This window comes from Cydia pomonella, chromosome 3 (assembly GCF_033807575.1).
Source record: "Cydia pomonella isolate Wapato2018A chromosome 3, ilCydPomo1, whole genome shotgun sequence".
Lineage (NCBI taxonomy): Eukaryota > Metazoa > Arthropoda > Insecta > Lepidoptera > Tortricidae > Cydia > Cydia pomonella.
The window spans coordinates 10,576,887-10,599,749 of NC_084705.1; the positions used below are offsets into that span (position 1 = coordinate 10,576,887).

Sequence of the window (22,863 nt, forward strand, 5' to 3'; positions counted from 1 at the left end):
TCATTAGCAATGCCATCGCCATTAAATCAGTCAGCGCGGGTCGAGCAGGTAGCTGTCGAACACCTCGATTTCCGAAAGAGATCCGATCAAAATAGTTATCGAAGATGTAGATTTATCATTGGAATAGTGTGCGGTTGGTGTGTTTGGCGAGGGCGGGCGGGAACGCTCCTCGTCTCGCTCGCGCGCGTGCGAAGGACGCTTATCCGAAGCGGTCGCGGCGACGGACCGACTCCGCTGAAAATAGAATGGTCGCGGATTCCTGGGCTAAATCTCAAATATCCAGACGGGTGCGCCATCTAAGCCAGTTAAAACAGTCCCGCGAAAAGTTGCCGAGCCCCACTTCTTGTCTGAACGTTCGCCAGTGAAGACCGGGAGGGAACCAACTACCACCACACAAAATGGTGAGTCACTCCTGACGTCAGTGAAATTGTGATAAAGGAGTTCAGTGAAAAAACGGACATTTAGCTCGGCCAGTGATATCTATCAGACGCGCGTTCTAATCTCGCGAAACATATTCCGCAGACCGGAAGAATGTCAAAGTTCTGGAACGACCAGTACATAGAACCACGTTTAAAATCAGTGTTGTGCTTAAGAGACAGTGAATTAACATGGTATTGTATGCTTGGACAGATAACACAAACACTCAGTGCCCTGACGCTGCTACACAACTAATCCTACACATAGCATGCTACCATTGAACATGAAAAGTAACGAAATATTTTTCGTCATTTTCAGAGCGACCTCAGCAAGAACGACGTCGAAAGTGAGTATTTATTTTATTTGATACTAATAACGATAAGATTATATTAACTCTTATTTTGCGGAACAGTTCAAACGGTCGCACAGATTTAACAGTTATGTACCTGTTGATTTTTATGGAAGATGACATAATGATGTATGCATTGGAACATTGACGGTTATGAATGGTAACAAAATGAATGTAATGCGAGCGAGCATCGTAACATCTAAGTATAGAATCGTTTCTCTAATAAGGTTCGCGTAATCGTTGCTAAGAGATGCCGGTGGTGCGGCATTGGCATGGCCACGCTGCGCGCGCGCTGCGTTCTATATTTATCCCTCGGTCACGTGGCGCGCGGCCCGCCCGCCCAAACAGAGAAACTCCGCTCAAATTTCACTGCAACCCTGCTTTATGTTTTCGGCGCCCAGCCAAAATCTACCTGCGTCTACGTATACGGATACTCTTATCATACACTCGTCATTTACAATCTGGCTTACTGTCAATATCAAGGTCATCATCTGCTGTCGATCAGCTGATCTCTACATATGCACCAGGTTATTATGATAATCCATAACCTGAAGTTATAACTTATACTTTATTATATTTAAATATGAACTTGTATTTCAAAATAATTAATAATTAAATAATTAATAATTAAATATGTTTTTTATTAGGTAAGTAGAAAAAAATCCTACAATAAATACTTCTTTTAAGGAATGTTTACATAGGTATATTGATAATAATTATAATTAAAAAAAAAAAACAAATTAAATTATTTTTCAAAAAAAAATATTATCACTACTTATGCCCTTGTTAGTTTATTTAGCTCATACCTTACCAGATTTGAACCAATTACCTATGTCCGATGAAACTTACCTATAATTATAAATTAATTTTAATAATTTACATGTCTACCTACAAAACTTCGGTAACAGTAACATTATTGTAGGTTATCAATTAGGATCATCTATCTTGCCTGATAATGAAGAAGGTGTATCATACATATGAACTTCTAATCCCTAAGGCAATGCAACCTTATTGAGTTGGCATGTTAGAACTGTCGGCGATAAAAGTTTGTAACGAATATAATTTTATTGTTAATTTGTGTTTGAATTCGATTCTGGCAACTTAATAGTTGATTTAGAATTCATTAAACTCAATGATGAAGTTATGTTATAAGAAAGAAGTTCAAAGGAGTTGGGTCTGCGCCACAATTAGGGCACAGAGCTACGCTTTAAAATTAGAATGTGAGTCAGAAGTCAACACAGTGAATATATCGAAACTTGCGAGAAAATAAAATATTTTCGGCGAAGAATGTCCGCCCACGCGGCCGCGCCCATGGTGTTGTCTGAGCTTAGGTGCAAATACAATAGATAATTCTGGAAACATTTGCGTAATTATAGCATTGAGTCAATGTATTAATTTAGGTTTCCAATCGTATTGATATACACGAGGTTAAATTTTCCATTGATCTATTGATACAATCCGTATAACAATAAATAAACTGAAAATGTGTATATGTACATACATATACACACTTTTCTACAATCATGCTTTAAGTATGGCCAAAAGTATATCTTTGCCATAATGTAAAGAGAGAATACATTTCCCACCTGATTTTGAACTTTGCATAAAATTGTAAATTGATAGGGTTCAATTTTGCAGAATTTCTGACATCCTTATGCCTTATAAAGGGTTAAGCATTCTCACTTAATTGTAAGTTACACTTTATAGTCTGTAGCAGGCCTATACCGTCCCAACTTCGAGACACTGCAACGGTCAAATGACACTGAAATGTTCAGTCTACATCAACCTTGTTTCTCAAGGTTTTTATTTTGTGTTTTGTATTTTTATGTTTTTAGGTAAAAAAACTACTAGGTAGGTATTCAATTGCAATTTTAAATCGATTATAATTCTAATCGTTCATAGATACATACAATAGAATCACTTAAGCTAAAAACCTAAAACTATAAACTAAATATAAAAAAATCCACGAAATCACTGCCTTCCGGCATGGTTGCAAGAACACTAGCGGCGTTACCCCTCTGGGCCCGCTTCACCGCCAAACTTAGCTTGTGGGCAAAGAAAGCCCCCGCTCTATGATCGCCTGAGACGCCTCATCAGCCGGACCACCTTCTTGACAAAATTCTTGATGTCGTGTGTTGCAAGCGCAATAAATTAAAATAAATAGATAAAAAATAAATAAATGGATCAGTTTTAAATATCCAAATATACATTAATAAATAGGGTAGAGAAAAGGTTAGATAGGGTAAAAGAAACACTGGGGCAAGAAAAACACTTGTAGAAAATTCTCATAGTGTTTCTCTTGCCCCGAGCAAAATAGTTTGTTTCTCTGCCCCCCATGACCATTCTATTGTAAGAATTACAAATAAATAAATAAATTAACTAACGTACACGTACAACATTTAATTTTAATCAGCATAAACATACACATACATACATATAAATTGTAAACGGAAATTGATTATCTACAAAAAAAGATCAAGCCCTCCAAGGGCGGCGAATCGCCGTCTTCAGTATTTGTGGCTAACGCCTTAACCTCTAGGTGGCACATATCTCGATTTCTTGAGTAGGTGGATTATATGCAGTCTTTTGAAAGGCAACTTTACGCGAGTGGAATCAAAACGATTAACTATATTTATTTCTCAGGGGCATCCTTCGCCTTCTCCATCTACGATTTCGACGGCAGTGGCAAGGTGGACGCGTTTAACCTCGGCGATGTCCTAAGGGCGCTCAACTTCAACCCCACACTTGCCACCATCGAGAAGCTCGGCGGCACCAAGAAGAAGGGCGAGAAGTTCCTTACTGTAAGTACTGTTTATTATTGGGTGTGTTCAATAGAATTTTAAATTAAGGGTGGGGAGAGGGGGAGGGGGTGTGGCTTCTCGATCTCAAAACCATTGCTAGGCTTGTGGGCATAGGCGGAGATCCTGCCTGCTTAATAATATCCAAATCCAACAAAAACACGTTATAAAACACCTAATTTAAGAAAGAGAAGAGTTTGGTTCCCTTATATTCCACGTCTATTCTTTCCGCACTGACTCTATATTTCAAATTTTTAATATATAAGTTCTACATGGAGATGAGGTGTCCTGAAGTGTCCCACCTAATTTAATTTGTTCTTATAAATCGTGTCATTCACGAAGACGCGTGCCTTGACTCGTTATGTCCTGTTGGAGGTTAGATTTGACAAATCTGCGCGTTATCGTGAATGACACAAACTATTGACTACTCAAAGATGTGACGTGACGTGACTATTCACGAATTGACAATCTTTCATATCTTATTGTACACGAGCCTGCATGCCAAGGTATATAGCCAAGCTTATCGTACATATTTTGCTGTTTTAATATGTCTGTAAAGTGTAAATACTTACTTACAGAAAATATCTTAAATTGTGATGTTGTTACAAGTTTCTAACTTTCAATTGCAGGTCGAAGAGTTCCTTCCCATCTACTCCTCAGCGAAAAAGGACAAAGACCAGGGAGGCTATGAAGACTTCCTGGAATGTCTGAAGCTGTACGACAAGAACGAAAACGGCATGATGCTCGGCGCCGAGCTTACACACACACTTCTCGCGCTAGGTGAGCTCGCGTTTACTATAAACAAACGTGTAAAGGAAGAATACTAATTCAGTTCCGCCTTTTTGTTTCATCGTTATATACGGTGACTTATGTTTTAAAATAGAACATAGTCAATAACTGGTCAGTTAGGAGGAGGGTGGGGAAGGGCATCATTTGTACGAAGAAATAGTAAAACGAATGGTTATAGTCAGAAAACTTGATACTCTTCTAATTACAAACGGATATAATGTATATTATGTACCTGTATTTGGCAATGAAACCCGGACCTAGATTAATCCATTTAAATGGGACATAGGCAAATAGCCAAGTAATAAAAGAAAAACAAAATATTTATATTTTTTCGGATGGTATCTCTAATGCTGTGTTTCTGTCGTCACCAGGCGAGAAGCTTGATGACAAAGAGGTCGATGAGGTCGTCAAGGACTGCATGGACCCAGAAGATGACGATGGCATGATTCCCTATGCGCGTGAGTATCCTTCACTCATCTAGAAAATAGTAGTATTTTGACTTTTGAATGTTTATGTGATAGAACAAGACTTAAGGTTTTTTTATCGGGTGCATCGTTTCAGTCAGTCGTTATTATTGAAATAGGTACTCTTTATAATAATCTAGAAAAGAGAAAGTTAGATTTCCGTTTCACTGACATTTTTGTTCTAATTACTACTCGTATTTGTTCAATCTAAGGATTGAAATAATGCACCCTACATTTTACTTTAGTGTAAATAATGTTTGGGATTTGGACATTTTAAAATAGCAAGTAGTTATACCTTATTTAGCTCATTGCACACGTGCACCTAGTAGCCAAGAATGATTTATCCTAAAGTCTAAACGAACCCATTTATTTATTCCTACTAATGCAAAAATCTTCACCATTTTAAATTGACCTTAGTGTACATGAAGTATTTAGCTGAGAAACAAAGTATTATGCCCCTTAGATTGAAATGATGGTATCAGCCTTTTCCATTATTACGCATGTGTAGTGTACTGGATGTGTGTGCCCCTGTTTTACCTTTTGTCCATTTCCAGCATTCCTGAAGAAGGTGATGGCGTAGAAGATCCACATCCCGTCATATCTTTAGTTATAAGATCGTAAGTGGATAGATACATTAATAAAGGGTGTCGCTATCGCTGCTCGTCGTTCGTGCTTTGCTACTGTCTTATACATTTTCTTGGATGTTTTTAATTTTACTTGGTGGTCAATATCAGGTAAAGTTTCGAGTTTATTATTGCTTTCAGGATACCAACGATTACTGTAATATCGATACCCTAGTTCACAATCGTTCTAATTACGGAAAATAAATGTTCTAATTAGTACCATAGTGCATACTTACACAGACATTAAAGTTGATATTCCAACCAAATTTTCCACGCAATCGGTACGACTGTGAACAAGGGTATAGATATTTCAATAACAATATTCTTATGCACACTTATTTATGCTCTTCAGCTCAAGTTGTCTCAAAGAGTTGCTATTATTCTTTGTTATAATTTTCTGTGTGAAGCTATTTATAACTTATCGTAACCTAAAATCATCTTTATCTTTTGATTCTCCAAACATTTAGGTTGATCTCAATTGGTAACATCGTCAGCTGATGGTTAACTTTATATGTAGTAACCTATCACTGACCATGGTTGACCATCTAGTACCTATATAATTTAAAAGAATAATAATAAAAATAACCGATTTTAACACCTTTCAGTGCTTTAACATAATTCAACAAAAATAAAAGAAAAAAAAAAACATTCTATTGAAATGACAAAAGAAAAAAAAAAATTTTTTAGTTGATTAAAAATTGTACGACGTCCGGTGGCAGTAACTACGTACCCACCATGAACAAACCAATCATTCATCTAGGTACTTAACGCATTTCAGCGTTGTAATATTTTGTGCGGGTTGCATTGCACCATGCATAGCACAGACTGACTCACGTTATTCTGCAGAGGACTAGTTTATAGTACAGAGTACAGTCGCCATCAGATACATCGGAGCGCCCTAGGTGTTTACAAATATCTAAACAAAGGCACTATTATCAAGGCGTTTAAGTGCATGTTCAGATATTTTTAACACCTTAGCCGCTCCGAAATCGGATATATTTGATGGCGACTTTGCAATCAATTTTATCGATTGTTTTTCCGATGACCGACGGTTTGGTCCAACTTACCCTTAGTAGTTAGTTTTTTACATATTAATATTAATCATATTTTTTGCTATTTCAGCTTTCCTACAAAAAATGTGCGACAAAGCTTTGGGCGGCGAGGAAGGAGCGGCGCCTGCGGAGGGCTAAGGCCGGCGCTGCAGGCGCCCGCCCCGCCGACCGCGACCAACGACAAACCGTATTCACCATCTCACATACGGACTATCTCCCTTTTTTATACGACGCAACAACACCTACCAAATTGTACAACTATCTATCTATCGACTGTATGTACATACTTAAAGTAAGATTAAATTACTGTAAAACACGTTGTACGTGTCTTTTAAATTTATTATTATTTATTAAGTACATTTTATAATGACAAAAACATAAAAAGCCGTAAATTATTTTATAATAAACTGATAAATATTCTTTTGTTATCTTCAATTCTTTCGGTCAGTTCTAAATACCCGAATGCGAAATACTTAAATTTACTTCAAGTTACTTGTAGGTGGCCTATCCCACTGATCGAAAAGCTAGTGAAAAAGGCCACAAATACTAACTATAACCTTTACATTACTTACAATAAAAATCTTGCAATGAAATTTTATTCCCTCATCATGATTGAAAACCCTTTAAATGCTCAGATACCTAGACCATGCGATACCAAGCGAGAACTCGCAAATGAGGATATAAACTAAGTTTTGTCGACCGTTGAAGTACAACTAATTTAACAGGTACATCGAATTTAATGCATACTTTAGTATTTTATGCAACAGTTGTATAAGAAGGGTCAAAAAAGGCGAGCGGCGTGAGTTACAATGTGAGCCGGAGCCGAAGGCGTAGGCGAACATTGTAAAAGAATACGCCACGAGCATTTTTTGACCTACTTATACAACGTTGCATACAATATTTTTCCTACGAGTCAACAAAAATAAATCTTAATTTAGGTAAACAAAGCAAAACTATATAGCCAAGACGCGCGAGCATACCTTGTTACGCGCCCGGCCCGCCCCGGGCCGCGGCCGGCCGGTCGGCGACACCTTCTCGTAACTCATGAGGCCCTGGTACTTGCTACTTGCTAAATTAAATTTTTGGACAGTTTTTTCTCAATTTTGGCCACCGTAGCCTACGGAGACTAACAAGCAACGCTAAGCGGTCTTCATAGTCTATGGGTGTTGCTATATTACGGGTGTCACATGCGTGTTTCTGACTTATGAAGTAATTATTTTTACTATGCAACCAAATGAATATTTTGTAAGATGGCAGCAATGCATTTGTTTAAAACTGTATTTGTTTTGGTTTTGTTAGGTTGGTAGCCATTAATTGCAGTAACGTTATAGCGATTCAAAGCACAAGAGCTTTTATGAGGAATAGACAATATAGACTTTTCTTGAAACCTTTTATGTATGTTCTTATATTCGTGTTAATGAATGCATAAAATGACAGATAACAGTAGAGGAGTAGGAAAATACATGTATGTATAGAAGCATAATATATATATGGATTTAAGAGTCGCACGAACCTAGCCGACGCCATACAAAAGCTATGCTCTCATTTTAAAACGCCATTCTAAAATAACAATGTCATGAAATTTGACATGAACATGAAAATTCAAGTAACAAATCTATGTCTGGTACAGTCACGTCTGAAAATATCGGTACGGTAAAATATGTAAACGGGCAATAAAGTCGTGTATACATATTTTTGGCACTTTTTTCGTAGCGATATTTTCAGACATGACCGTACCAGGTTTAGATATAGATCGTGTCATTCACGACGACGGGTGCCTTGACTTGTCATGTTAGTTATTAATAATAACTTATTAGTTTAGATTAGATTTACAAATCTTCGCGTTATCGTGGATGATACGAGCTATATCATCCACGTTCGCTCGAATTTCTTTGTAATTCAAAGAAATTCGAGCGAAGAAGTTTTAAATACAATACTTCTACTCGCTCTATTTTCTTTGTATGTATAACAATTTTAGCAACGAAAACTGGAACCGGACATTTGTAATCTATTGCACTAGAATATACACTCTTTTATCCCTGTCTAGAATTTAGTCAAAAGATAGTCACTCGGAATAATCAAGTTTATAGATAAACTTTGGTAATTTGAGAAATGGCCCACAATATTTTAATTAACTTTTGGATCTGGATCCTGGGTAATCTGAGGCTAGCCTGAAATAAAATTAACGAGCAAAATTTGAAGTTAATACCCACTTTTTACAGACCAAAGGTATTTACATTTAGAACGATCAAATAATTATGTAGAAATTATGTCTACGACCACATCGAACATATTTATCGACTTCATAAACAAAATTACATTGATTTCTAGTCCATTAGTCCTGTTCCTTATGTAATTTGCACTGAATTGTCCGATTGAAAAATATTTGCTGCTGATGCTTCGGCATTTTAGTAGGTAGAGCAGTTCGAGCTAAAGCCGAGTCTTATAGCCGCATCCAGCTTGAAGCGCTACATATTTTATCCTTGTTTAATTTTTCCTTTCTTATGATTTGGTCCGTCGTTTAATATATTAACAAACCTGTATCTGTAAATGCATTGTAATTTTAACTTTACGGATAACAGATAAGTAGGTACCTTATAATTATAGTATTTTTCAACACACTTGCTCAAAACGACGTTTTTATTCCACTGATTTTTGGCTCATAATCCTAGATATTAAACACGCGTGCTTTTTCAGTATATTATAACACTTGGGCTTTTTCATTATATTATCCGACTGAGTTAAGAAGGTAACTGATTGCAAATAATATGCATGGAAACGGAGCCTTCTTAATTTGGTCGAGTAATACATTTTTTTTTCTAACCAACTATTAGGTTTCAAATGTTAGTTCAAAGAGGTTTTATCACACCAAACATAATTTATAGATTAAATTATCTCGTAAACTACATTAATGAATAAACATAACAATTTATCGATTTGATCTCCATCCGTCGAAAAGAAATATGAAAATATAAGCTTTTTTTAATTGGCTGTTTGTCGAATTCGTGCGCGCCTTTGCCTTGCGCGAGTTGCGCGTGCATTGGAATCGTGCGTAAAAAAAAATACGCGCCAGCCATTTTCCGTATTTGTCATAAAATTGGAATAGTTTTGCATGTTTTTAGTTTATATATTGACGAAAATGTCATTTTCTAGCATTGTAAAAGAAGAACACATAAAATTGACGCTGCCAGTAATACTAATAGAGGCAAGAGCCGAGAACGATAGCCTTTTACCATCAAAATCGGGTGAAAAATAATTGGCGGCATATGAATCTTTTATTCAATGGAAAATCAGCAAAAACGCCCAGTCTTTCTTGGAAAACGTGTTGGTAGCTTACTTCAATGAACTGGCGAATAAGTGCCTACAAGCCGAGCACGCTTTGGTGCAATTATTCGATGTTAAAACTGTAGGTAAGCCAACATTTTGAAAATTATACTTATACTGTTTTGACAAAAAAAATCTAATTTATAAGTTTTGTTTTTTCCCGCAAGTGTGTTGAAAAACGTCGTATGAAACGCGTGTGCTATGGTCATTACACACATCGGCTTTCTTATTGCGCGCTCGCTTACAGCTCGCGCGCACAATATCACCTCGTGTGTAATGACCAACTTAGCAAACTTGTATCATAATGTACTATTATGCAACAGTTGTATAAGAAGGGTCAAAAAAGGCGAGTGGCGTGAGTTACAATGTGAGCCGGAGCCGAAGGCGTAGGTGAACATTGTAAAGGAATACGCCACGAGCATTTTTTGACCTACTTATACAACGTTGCATACAATACTTTTCCTACGAGTCAACAAAAATAAATCTTAATTTAGGTAAACAAAGCAAAAGTATATAGCCAACCAAGATGCGCGAGCATACCTTGTTACGCGCCCGGCCCGCCCCGGGCCGGCCGGACAGCGACACCTTCTCGTAACTCATGAGGCCCTGGTACTTGCTACTTGCTAAATAAAATTTTTGGACAGTTTTTTCTCGATTTTGGCCACCGTAGCCTACGGAAACTAACAAGCAACGCTAAGCGGTCTACGTAGTCTATGGGTGTTGCTATATTACGGGTGTCACATGCGTGTTTCTGACTTATGAAGTAATTGTTTTTACTATGCAACCAAATGAATATTTTGTAAGTTGGCAGCAATGCACTTAGTTTAGAACTGTATTAGTTTTGATTTTGTTAGGTTGGTAGCCATTAATCGCAGTAACGTTATAGCGATTAAAAGCACAAGTGCTGTTATGAGGAATAGACAATATAGACATTTCTTGAAACCTTTTATGTATGTTCTTATATTCGTGTTAATGAATGCATAAATGACAGATAACAGTAGAGGAGTAGGAAAAATAATTAAACGAAATTAGGTAAATATCTCAGTAGTTAAAAGGATAGAACAAAATACATCAACGCGCATCTTTTTAATAAAAAAAAATCTTCTACTCTATCTTTTGGTTTTGTCCTCTTGACTGAGGCGAGACGTGATAGGTCAAATTCATTATAGTTCACTAAAGCGTTGCATAATGAAGTCATTATAGTTGAGTCGGGATCCGGAGCACATAGTAAAAATTATGCCATTATAGTTTGGTATACTAAGTCTTAATTCAATTATTAAGGTCGAAGGGATAAAACATTGGATTTTTAGTGTTATTTATATGTCATAATTTCATAGACGATGAGAATTTGACGTTCAAAATAACATTTGCACTGCGTTCTATCAAAATCATTGCAGACTTATCTTGGTCTAACTATAGACCGACTGATATAACAAATTGAGGTAGTGCCGCCATAAACGTCACATTTTCTTAGGAATTTGACCTATTTGGTACCACACTTTGACACAGACAAAGTCTGTGCAGAATAAGCTCAGTTTGACCTATTTAGTGGAGCCTACACTACATATATAAATTATATGACAGGTTCGGTTGAAATCAGTGGTGGATCTTACCAAACTCCCTGACTTCTGTTCGATCCGCTGGTGGAGCATATTAAGAGATGCAAGTATCACAGGATCCACCGAGCCAAATGGTAGATCACAGTGAACTTCAGCGTGCTATTCAATCCACTGGTGGATCGAGATAGTGGGATTTAATAGATAGAGGGATTTAATTATGCTTATAGAGTTAAACCAAGATAGTCTGTAATGATTTTTATCTACACACATATCATAAACTCTCTATGATGCCTTCAAAATTCGTAAATAATGGCCAACATTACGATAAACTGTTTTGTTACAGCAAATTTCTTATCTGTGATAATGTTTTACTTGTTTCATAAAGAACTACATCAGAATCTATTTGGTAATGACATTCAAATTTAGAACATCTGTGAAAAATAAAGCAATTCGATGTGACCTCTATTCTAATATCAGTCGAGATGCCTTCTTTTTCGAAATGAAATGTCAATTGCATACAATTTTGACAAGTCTCGCATGTTAGTTTATATCGAATGATACGGAAATAGGCCACCGACTCTAGTTTGTCTCTGAATTAAAAAAAACTACGGATGCGTGACATGCGTGAAAAAAGTTTTCATTTACCGCCATTTGACGTACAGTTTATCTTTTAATTCGTTTTAAGCGTTTTAAGTATAAAATGAATTTGTTTTGTTGATAAAAATATTTCGGTGACGCCACCACATATCCGCAAGTTCCGCCAGGAGAGTAACAATGCCGACGCCTAGGTTCTTAGCTACTCTAGCGCTGCTCTGGAGAGATTTGGAACTATTATTTATAGCTGACAGCTGGGCACTTTTGCAACGTTTGCAACAGTTTTGCCTAAGGAGATTTTGTTCCTTGCCTCTACCTTCCATATACTGAATAACGACACTTGACATTGGCAAAATCATCATACATTGATCTTTACTCTTTGGATTTGATGGAGACCATATTTTAAAGAACTCTTTCGCCAGGAGCGCGATGCCATAAAAAAAAAAGAACTCTTTGAACTCAACGTCAAAATGTCATATGTTGGAATGTCAAGTCACTACGTTGTTTATACGATTTTCATCACACTTGCTCGAGAAAGATCTTATTTCATGTAGGTGTACTGAAGGACAAAGGCCTGTATTGTTCCCGCGGGAGTTACGGAATGTGAAAAAAGCTATTTATATAAAGCTATATTTTTTAAAAAATGTCACTAATTCATACAAAGCAAGTAGCGTAAATGAGTTTTACTTAAAAAATACTGCCGTTTATAATTTAATCAGTTTGTTTATGTTTAAAAATATTTAATTTATTGTTTTAATAGCCGTTCAAGATATTTTTACATTATTTTCATCGTGGCTGAATGCCGAATAGGTCTGTGCCTTATATGCCTAACCTGTCAATAAATGTTATGTCACCGTATTTAAGAGTAATTTCGCTTAAAATTTAGTTATTTCTTCGCAAGTGTGATAAAAAACACAGTGTGTAACTCCGGGGGTAAGAATATTGCAAATTCGGGTCTTTAACTCCCTCCAGCGCTTCCAAAATTTCACCATTCTTTCCAGACAATTTTCTTTTCGCAGTTATTCATAGTCTACGTGTTTTTTGTAGTAATTTAAACGGCAGAGTCTAGTAGGTAAATAAAGAAGACCTACCATGCGTAATCATTATTGCAGTCGTCTCTAATTAAGACATTTAAGACCGTATGACTTTATTCGAGCGGCGGGAAAGCATTTTACATACAAATAAGTTGGTTATTTTTATGGTATACTCTTGGCTCGTCTCAGTCGTTTTTTGTCACGTTCTTAAATTCGTCCGTTTCTGCTTTCGTAACCCATTCTTCATTCGTCACTGTCGATATTTGGCTATTTCTTATTCCGGCTTAGTTCGGTATTCGTCAACATCATCTTTCGGCTTGTTCAATGTTAGTCTATGTTGTTTTTAGACTCACTCTTTATTTGTCTTGTCGTTTTTGGGACTATTCTAAGTTCGTGTTTTTCTTATTTCGCCTCTTTAGTAATTTATATATTTCTTTGTTGAACACATTCTCTGTTTATCTCTTTCGATATTCGCCCCACTCACTATTTGACTATATAGTTTATTGGTTTGTTTTAGGCGGCATGAATGAAAAATTACAAAGCATAATAATAACGAAGCTAAACATAAAGTTTCTTGTTTATGGCTTCCTTCATTACTAATACCCAACGCTACGCTAGGAAAAGACAAACAGCAAACATGACCAAAGATGACAAAGACTTCCAGCGTAAGTGATGAATGCAGAATAAGATGAATTAAGAGCTTGCCAAAAATCGAATAGGACCAACAACGAACGTGCCGTGAAAAAAAATACGAATAACGAGTGAGTCTAAAAACAACATAGACTAACATTGAACATGCCTAAAGATGATGTTGACGAATACCGAACTAAGCCGGAATAAGAAATAGCCAAATATCGACAGTGACGAATGAAGAATGGGTGACGAAAGCAGAAAGGGACGAATTTAAGAACGTGACAAAAAACGACTGAGACGAGCCAAGAGTATACCATTTTTATTTAACTTTATTTATTTATTTAAGTACCTACCTAGGTACATTAGTAGCACGCAGATGAATACTGTCAACTTAGTGCTATTTGGGCCGATTTTTTATTTACTATCGTTTTTTTTAGTCATGCTCGATAAAATTTGACGTAAAGATGTCGTAAAAAATCTTCCTTAGGGTTACGAAAACGCATAAAACATATGGAAGTTTCGTAAAATTGCATACAATTTTTAAATATGTTGTGATTTAGTATTTAGTATGAAAATGACGCGTCCCAAAAAAAACAAACAATGAATACAATCGGTCCATTTATGTGTCCCAGACGTAAATTTTATCTTGCCTGACATAAAAGTGGATTAAAGCACAATAATAGTTATTTGTACAACAAGAGAGCAAAGTTTGATATTTCTTCGAGTGCTTATTTTACTTCTTACTTACGCTCAAGCTTCTAAATTATAGAATCTTTCACTTGAACGGGACTCGAAACCGCACGAGATGTAAATAACTTTGATCTCGTCTAGTACACAATTTTTTTACTGCAGCAGTGAAGGAACGACAGAAGGTAAAATGAAAACCTGAAAAAAATGTAATCGACTATTTCACTCATGTTTTTTTAAGGTATTCTAACAATTACCTAAGTTTAATTACCGCAATAAAACAGCCGAAAGAAATTTCAATAAAATAATTTAATGCGGAAATAATGAAATAATGAACATCAATTGACAGTACAATCGACAACTTTTTTTTGTAAAAATAATCTTTGTAAGATACGGTCCGAATTGCGGATACAACTATTTGTCAAATATAGTAGAGATCTGTGCTGTGCGTAACATTGCGTAATTTTTTTAAGTTCACTGTTTTGATTGTAGGTATAATAAAATACGTAAATTATGGTGTTTTCATTAAATTTTAAACTTTAACTTCATTAATTAATTATTACTAATGAAGACTCGTAGGGTGTTTTGGAATGATGCGGTCTGACTTATTTCGGGGGCTATTATAAACCGTCAATATACCGTTGAATTACGTATGCACTTTTATGTCTCTTTTTTTGTTAATTACGTGAAAGGGAAAAAGACAATAGAATCCTTGGACGACCGGTCTGGCCTAGTGGGTAGTGATCCTGCCTATGAAGCCGATGGTCCCGGGTTCAAATCCTGGTAAGGGCATTTATTCGTGTGATGAGCATGGCTATTTGTTCCTGAGTCATGGGTGTTTTCTATGTATTTAAGTATTTATAAATATTTATATATTATATATATCGTTGTCTCAGTACCCTCAACACAAGCCTTATTGAGCTTGCTGTGGGACTTAGTCAATTTGTGTAATAATGTCCTATAATATTTATAATTTATAATTATAATTTATAATCCAAATATTTCGAACTTGTATTAGGCCCCGCACGTTGATATGACATTCGAATATAAAGGTCACTTGAATGTTTATTTGTCTGACTCGGTGAGCAAAATGCAATTTTTGCTCACTGTTTTAAGCAGCAAATTACCCTTGTTCGAGCTGCTGACGTGAAAAAGCATTTTGGGCATATTCTTATTTAAGGGCACCATCTAGTGAGCATCTAAATAGATATTGATATTTCTTAGGTTTCACATTTCAATAACAAATAGTATAAAACAATGCATAATAAATCAGTCAAATAACTAAAATAATCTGTCTCTGAATCTGTGTGTGTCTGTCTGTGGAAACCTGTAATTGGCTTCTCTGATACCTAGTAGTTTTAGTAACTTAAGGCGTTGGTTTTCCGAACGTAAAATAATAATAAAGTAACGTAAAACGTAACGTAACGTAAAACTAAGCCTAAAATAATCACCCCCCCCCCCCCTGAATCGTACCCGACTCAAAGGTCCCCATTATTAACCAGATACGAGCCAGGACCCAGAGCGCGGATCTCTAGCGCAAACGACGCCCTAATTCTCTAAAGAAAGTGCGAGCCTCTGAACCCCAAAGCCCTGCCGTGTCGTCTCGATAGCCACCGGCACAAAGTCATACGTGGATTCCGAAGCGGACTACTATGCGTGCTTAGCCCTTGCCGCGTACTTGGCTGCTTAGCCAGCACAACTTGTGGTCTACCTCAAATGGGATGGGATAAGCATAAGTGCTAACACAAGTTGCATCCCACAAAAGTTTTCAATTCTTTGGTTGATTTAAATATGATGCTCATATTACAACAACGATTTCAATCAACTAGCTAACTAGTAGTTTCAATTGTTTTTCTTTAAGCTGTATCTTTTACTGAGGTGTGCCAATAAAGAGTATTCTATCTATCTATCTATCTAACGCTTTTGTAGCATTTATTTTCATTTTACGAAAAATAAATATTAAGTTATTAAAATATATATATATATATATATATTTACTATGCCTATTAGTTTCCTTCAATGTACTTGGCCAAATCCCGTTATTAAAGAAGTTTATAAAAACACCGTGTATATAATATAGTAGAAGAAAAAAAATGGGAATACAAAACTAAAATAAGTTTGCGCACGTGACAAGCGTTTTATTGGAATTATTTAAGCGAAATGCTTTTTGCAAGACAAACAAAACAACAACATACTTATTCTTAACAAAAAATATTTGTTTTACAACAGGAAATAATTATTTACGATAAAAGTGCGAAAAATAGGAAGTTCGTAACGTGTGGCGATAAATTAAAACACGACCGAAGGGTGTGTTAAATCGACACGAGTTGCGAATTACCTATTCGCACATGTATCGTAATGTACTATTACAGTACATATGACCCTTTAAATTTTCGACATAGTTACATAATGTGCTAATTTGCGCACTAGTGCGGAAAAGTAGCACCATATGTACTGTAATACTATATTCCAAAGCAAGTGTGCAAAGTGTGTCATTATTTACGATTCCCGAGATGTCTTTTATGAGCCGTAGGCAAATATATAATGACACTTGTGCACGTACATTAAACGACGTTTTTTAATACATTTACGAAAACATCACAATAAAACAAATATTCGTTACATGAGAGACGGCTTACAGACCTTACAATTACGATTTTTTCCTTGAACTTGAATGTTAATTCAGCACTATATATTACGTTCGTGTTATATATATTGCAAAAATTAATCACAAAAACTCATTTCATACAAAAACACTCACAGTTGCAATTTAAGTTGAATTATTTTGATACAACTAAATTTATTACAAGATATAAATTTAAAATTGATTTTTTATTATACAAATTACGATATTTCACTAAAACATTTTTAGAATTATTGGCTAAATGAAACTATCATTGCCACGTTGGCTGTCGTCAACAGAAAAAATGAAAAAAAAAAGTAAAACCGGCGCCCGCCATTTTCAGTTTTTACTTTTAGTGGGTGACAACAGTAAAATAGTACATTACGATACAAGTGCGAAAAATAGGAAATTCGAAACGAGTGGCGATAAATTAAAACACGACCGAAGGGAGTGTTTTAAATCGACACGAGTTGCGAATTACCTATTCGCACATGTATCGTACAACGTTTTACAGTACATATGGCCCTTTAAATGTTCGACACAGTAACGTAATATGCTACTTCTCGCACTAGTGCTATAAAGTAGCCCCATATGTACTGTAAAGAGATATTATTTTTTAAAGCGGTTCTTGGCTAGTAATAAACAAAAATTAAATCAATTTATTTGTTAGTTGTCGAAAAAGTACGTGGAAATGGAGAAACTTTAAAATAGGGCCGTTACTAATAAGTACCTACTACTTTTGAAATAAATGTGTACTATGTAAAGATATACACATTAAATTGGTTGGAACATTGGGGGACACTGCTCCTCCGAATTCTACAGTTGCACGCTGGTACACGGAGTTTAACGTGTGTAGAACATCAATTAAAGACGAACGCCGCCGCAAAGACCGCCTATATATCATCCTTACTAAAGAAAACGTCAAAGACAACACGATCTCGTGTTAACGGATAGAAGGATGCTTATCAGGCATCTAGTTGAGCTGACGAGGATCTCATGTGGCAGATTCAAAAAAATCTTAATGAATGAATTACACATGACGACCGGTTTGGCCTAGTGGGTAGTGACCCTGCCTACGAAGCTGATGGTCCCGGGTTCAAATCCTGTTAAGGGCATGTATTCGTGTGATGAGCATGGATATTTGTTCCTGAGCCATGGGTGTTTTCTATGTATTTAAGTATTTATAAATATTTATATTATATATATCGTTTTCTAAGTACCCTCAACACAAGCCTTATTGAGCTTACTGTGGGACTTAGTCAATTTGTGTAATAATGTCCTATTATTATATTTATTTATTTATTTATTTACATGATAAATGTCTCCATTTGTTAGGTGCCTAGAATGTTAACGGCCGAACAAAAAAACCCCTACAAGGCTGATGTTGCAGTGGCTGCCATACGTCATGCAATGGGTTCAAATTGCCAGAACACCCTCTATATTCGGCAGATCTAGCCACCAGCGTCTTCTATCCCTTCAAACGGCTGAAGAAAGATCTTAGAAACAACACATTTTTGGATGATAGCGAGATAATGGGTACCTTTAACAATTGTTACTGTAAAACATTAAAAAAATAAACTGAAATGAATGCTATTAATTATTTGTCTTTAAAAATCACCCATTATTCAAAGTAAATTCCACCAGCCAACATGAAGAAACGACTCAAAATTTGCATTTAATTAATTTGCCACTTATGAAGATAAAATGAAACTGTCTCATCAGTTCTTGGCATATAAAGTAAGACTTTACAAGCTGGTGTGATAAGCAAATTGGTAAATTAGGCCAAAACACCAGAAAGATAGTATTAAAATAGGTGAAATCTTCAAAATAAAATCCACTCATTATAACTGAGTCACTAATACAGAACGGTGCTTAACTGGGCAATGCCCGCTCGGGGTTCGTTTGCCAAATGGTGGTTTTAAATATTTAAACACCATATCATATCATTATAGTGTATTCGGATTTAAACTATGTTGTATATAACATAGGGTTTCTATTTAATTGAATAACTAAGTGAGATACGAGAAAGACAACGTAGGCAACGTGATTCCTCCCCCACAGTAGCCAAAGAAAATGGCGCGGAAATGTTTTGCCGGCATCAATACAACGCATTCGGGTCTATTCGGCGACGTTCGTGGCTTCTCGGGAAAAGAAGCTGCGAAATAATGTTGCCAGCGGTTCGTTTATCTATATTTTCTCATTTTTATGGTAAGTTAAATATTTATTTTCAATGTTTATAAAAAGACTCAATGTTAACATAAATTAGTATGTAGGTCATTTAATCAGTTAGATATGAATAACCTGAAAATTTAACGAAAATTGTTTTATCGCGAGTGCATACATCAGCATATTTTTATGATTACCTTATTTATTTAAATCTGGCGCAATCTTATGTTTCAGAAGTTAGCACCATCGTTAATAGGGTTGTTTCCAATTTTTTAAAACGCTTGTATTACGTTCTATATTAACTAGAAGTTGCCCTAAAATTCAACTTTTATACTTAAAACTGCTTTAAATATGTTAAATTAACAAAATATATTTTGACAGATGCTTTCGCGCCCAAAACGCTCTTTGAAAATTGTGTGACGTCACAGTTTACGGTTTGACATATAACTACATACACACGTAGAAGATACGAACTGTCAACTGACATTTGTCATTTGTTGTTTGTCGCCTAACTGTCAACAGTGTCAATCCGAGAGTTGTGACGTCATCAGAATCTTCAATGACGTTTCGAGTTTGGTCACGTGACGTGTGCCAAAAGATATTTTAAATTCAATATTTACAAAAATATGGTCATTACAGGTCCCCTAAAAGTAGTTTAACATGTTCTTATAATTCAAAAGAATTTATTGGGGTACAATTCTGCCCTAAGATTTGTAGATGGAAACAACCCTATTAGAACACTAGCTTAATCTGATTTTTTTGTTTGAATTGATATCAAATTTTGATTATTTTGAACACATCAGTGGCATACGCAGTATGGATCTTAAAAACCTGTACGCTCAATTTTTAAGGATTTCTAAAAAGTATGGTGTAGTCAAAGCTAGGTTAGTATTGTTCATATGATTGATAGGTAGATACATACCTGAACATGTACTAATTGCAGTGAACGGATAATTAGAAATCGATACTTTTAACTTTTGTGCATTATAAAGAGGCTTCATTATGGATTTTCCTACAGTTAAACATGGCAACCCCATTTCAGTCCGGGCGCGAGTCTGGCCGCAGCCTTGTGTTTATCTCCGCCGCGCGCGTACGTCTCGCGTGTTTACGTGTGTGATAACGTGATAACTCGTGATAGCAATTGATACCGGTTTCAAGAACATACAGAGGTACGAATATTAATACCTATACGATGTTTATTTTTTTTTGATGGGTAGTTAATCGAAATTAGCGATGATGATATTGTTTAGATTAACAAAGGTGTCATTTAATGTTACTTTTGATTATGACACTGCTTGTGAATTAAGTATAGTGACAAGAAATAAAATATGCTTCAAAAGGTTTTTTGCGCTACCATTATAAAAAAATTAAAGAATCGCGCGTTTAAATACCAGGTTCTATGTATATGATTATGGGTAATCTAGAACATAAAAGTAATTGTATTTGGACAAAATTATGCGCATAAATACTAGGCAGGTAGTTAGGTACCTACTTATTTGATTTATTTACCACAATTGGTTAAGGCGTTCACGCGCTCTTACTAGAAAATTCCTTAGGTACTTATTTGTTTACCTACTTATAAAACATTAGATCGTCAATCCAAGTTAAATCTCATTTTACATTAAAAGTATAGGCACCTAACTAGACAGACATAAACAGGTTATAAAAAAAAATAGATTTTATACGAATTAAGTAATACTGTATTTAAATAGAGAAACCAAGAATCGTATTAAATCGGATAAAATGTCAGGCCGGGGTGGGAAATTGAATATCCTGTCTGCCCCAGCACCCCCTTAACTGAAAACCACAGACAATGGATGCATCCCTCCGGGGAGCGGTGTAATAGAGAGTTTATCCGCAAACACCTACCTTCCCCGGGTTCACCGACTTCACGTAGATGATGCTTGATGTCGTTACCTGCATAATCAGCGTTTTCAAAACACATTGGGGCTTTTTCACGTATATACCATACTATTACTTGCATCTGCTTTTTCTGTTTACGGGGTGAATATGCAGGTCTGCCATTTATCTCAGGCGATTCACGAAGAAGTTGTGCGGTGATTTTCTAGTAGAAGTTAGTTGAGTATTGGACTAAAACTAGTTTATATTCTTTTTCTAAGTCTATTAAATAGATAGATTTCATATGTCAAAATGAAATTTACGTATTATAAATTTCATTTTGACACTTGGAGAGACTTTACACTTCCAAATCTTATTAAGTATTAGTACTCTGACTTTGGGGACCTTTTACATGTCTGAATTTAATGTATTATTTATTTTAAACTTTATTGCACATCAAAATGAGGTACAATTGGCGGACTTAATGCCTCATGGTATTCTCTACCAGTCAACCATAATATAAACCACAGAAACTATACATCTCTGTTATACTGTAGTAGTAATAATTTATTTTAAGACTATTATAATGTAATGTTTACCAAGATATTGGCTGTTGTATTTATATAAATATAAATAATTTTTATTCAGTAGCTTAAAAAACAAATTACAATATCTGCGCTGGTGCCTCTTTTTAAGTGAGAAAACACTTGTGCTAAGAGAAATTTATAAATGTTGCTATGTATTTTTTATGTCACTAGTCATTACTTAGTGTTATTGTAAATGTTGTATTGACTTGCAAAAGAGCCCTTGAGGCCTACTTGCAGAATAAATGTTTGAGTTTTGAATTATATATCACAATGCTGACTTAACATAATACAAATCAGCTTCATACAGTCAACCATAGCTGACCATAGTAAATTCTTACCCATCGCCTCGGTTAAACGGTGGAACTATATCTTTTAGGTATGCGGATATGAACAAATTTCCCAAGCAGTAGTTATTACTAAACCATGTGTCAGTAGTTAATCATAATTAACACCTTGTTTCCTAAGTATGTCAGTAAATTATGTAAAATCAATTTCCTATATTCACGCTCTGCCGTGTCGTCAATCCCGCTGGTAAACATTTCAGTTTGTGTCAGTAAATGTTTGTTGACATTCTTTATCTCGATTAAGGCTAGTGAACCTCACACGGTGTGAGATAACTCTAACACCCATGTTTGATTTGTGGATCTTTGTTGTAGATATCGTTAGCTACTTTGAAAAAGACAGTGGATATATAGGGATGATTCATAAGGTTTTTATTTTTTTACATACATATGTGAGTGTACGTGTAGCTAACTTGGTAGCGTTGAGCAGTATAGGGGTTATACCTGAGTATGTTAATAAAAAACTGCGTTAACAGTTTATCTGTATGTTGTTGCAGGTGTGAGAGCTGATCTTTAAGCCATGGCTGAGGTGAAGCACGAGGTGCCGGCGGGCCACGTCGACAAACACAACACAGGTACGTCAGCACTACGGAAGTCCCACTGTCTTCCAAAATCGATGTTTGGTAGCATGTTGGCAGCTAGGTCAAGACTTCAAGAATGATTAACGCGTAAGCATGTTCTCTATTGGTTCTCTAGGGTTACCAACTTGTATGTCATAGGTACACAGCGCCCAGTTTGCAGAGTCCTCAATGTCCTATAAAAAAGTCTGCGACTGCCATAAATTATCGAAATTATTTTTCTTCGATTCCTATTATCGATTACCTTTGCTTTTTAATTGGTACTTATTGTATGTATTAGATATGATGTTATCGAAGTGACAATAATGATAAGAATTGTTTTTAATAATCAACTCACAGGTGTTTTGTTGTATAAAACGTTTGTTTACAAAAAGCACATCTTTAATAATTGTTCACAAAAATTATT

General features: G+C 35.7%; 1 protein-coding gene across 2 annotated transcripts; it reads left to right on the plus strand.

Annotated features, from left to right (window-relative positions):
* Nucleotides 1–257: 257 nt before the first annotated feature.
* Nucleotides 258–6,813, plus strand: LOC133516035 (myosin light chain 1-like). Of its 2 annotated transcripts, XM_061848721.1 has the most exons (7): nucleotides 258–401; nucleotides 736–763; nucleotides 3,410–3,567; nucleotides 4,194–4,344; nucleotides 4,725–4,811; nucleotides 5,372–5,434; nucleotides 6,563–6,813. In XM_061848721.1, exons 1-6 carry the CDS (start codon nucleotides 399–401, stop codon nucleotides 5,395–5,397), a joined length of 453 nt encoding a protein of 150 aa, XP_061704705.1. In that variant the 5' UTR covers nucleotides 258–398; the 3' UTR covers nucleotides 5,398–5,434; nucleotides 6,563–6,813. The 2 variants fall into 2 exon arrangements, with proteins under 2 accessions (XP_061704705.1, XP_061704704.1); XM_061848720.1 differs by lacking the exon at nucleotides 5,372–5,434 and having other exon boundaries at nucleotides 270–401.
* Nucleotides 6,814–22,863: the final 16,050 nt, after the last annotated feature.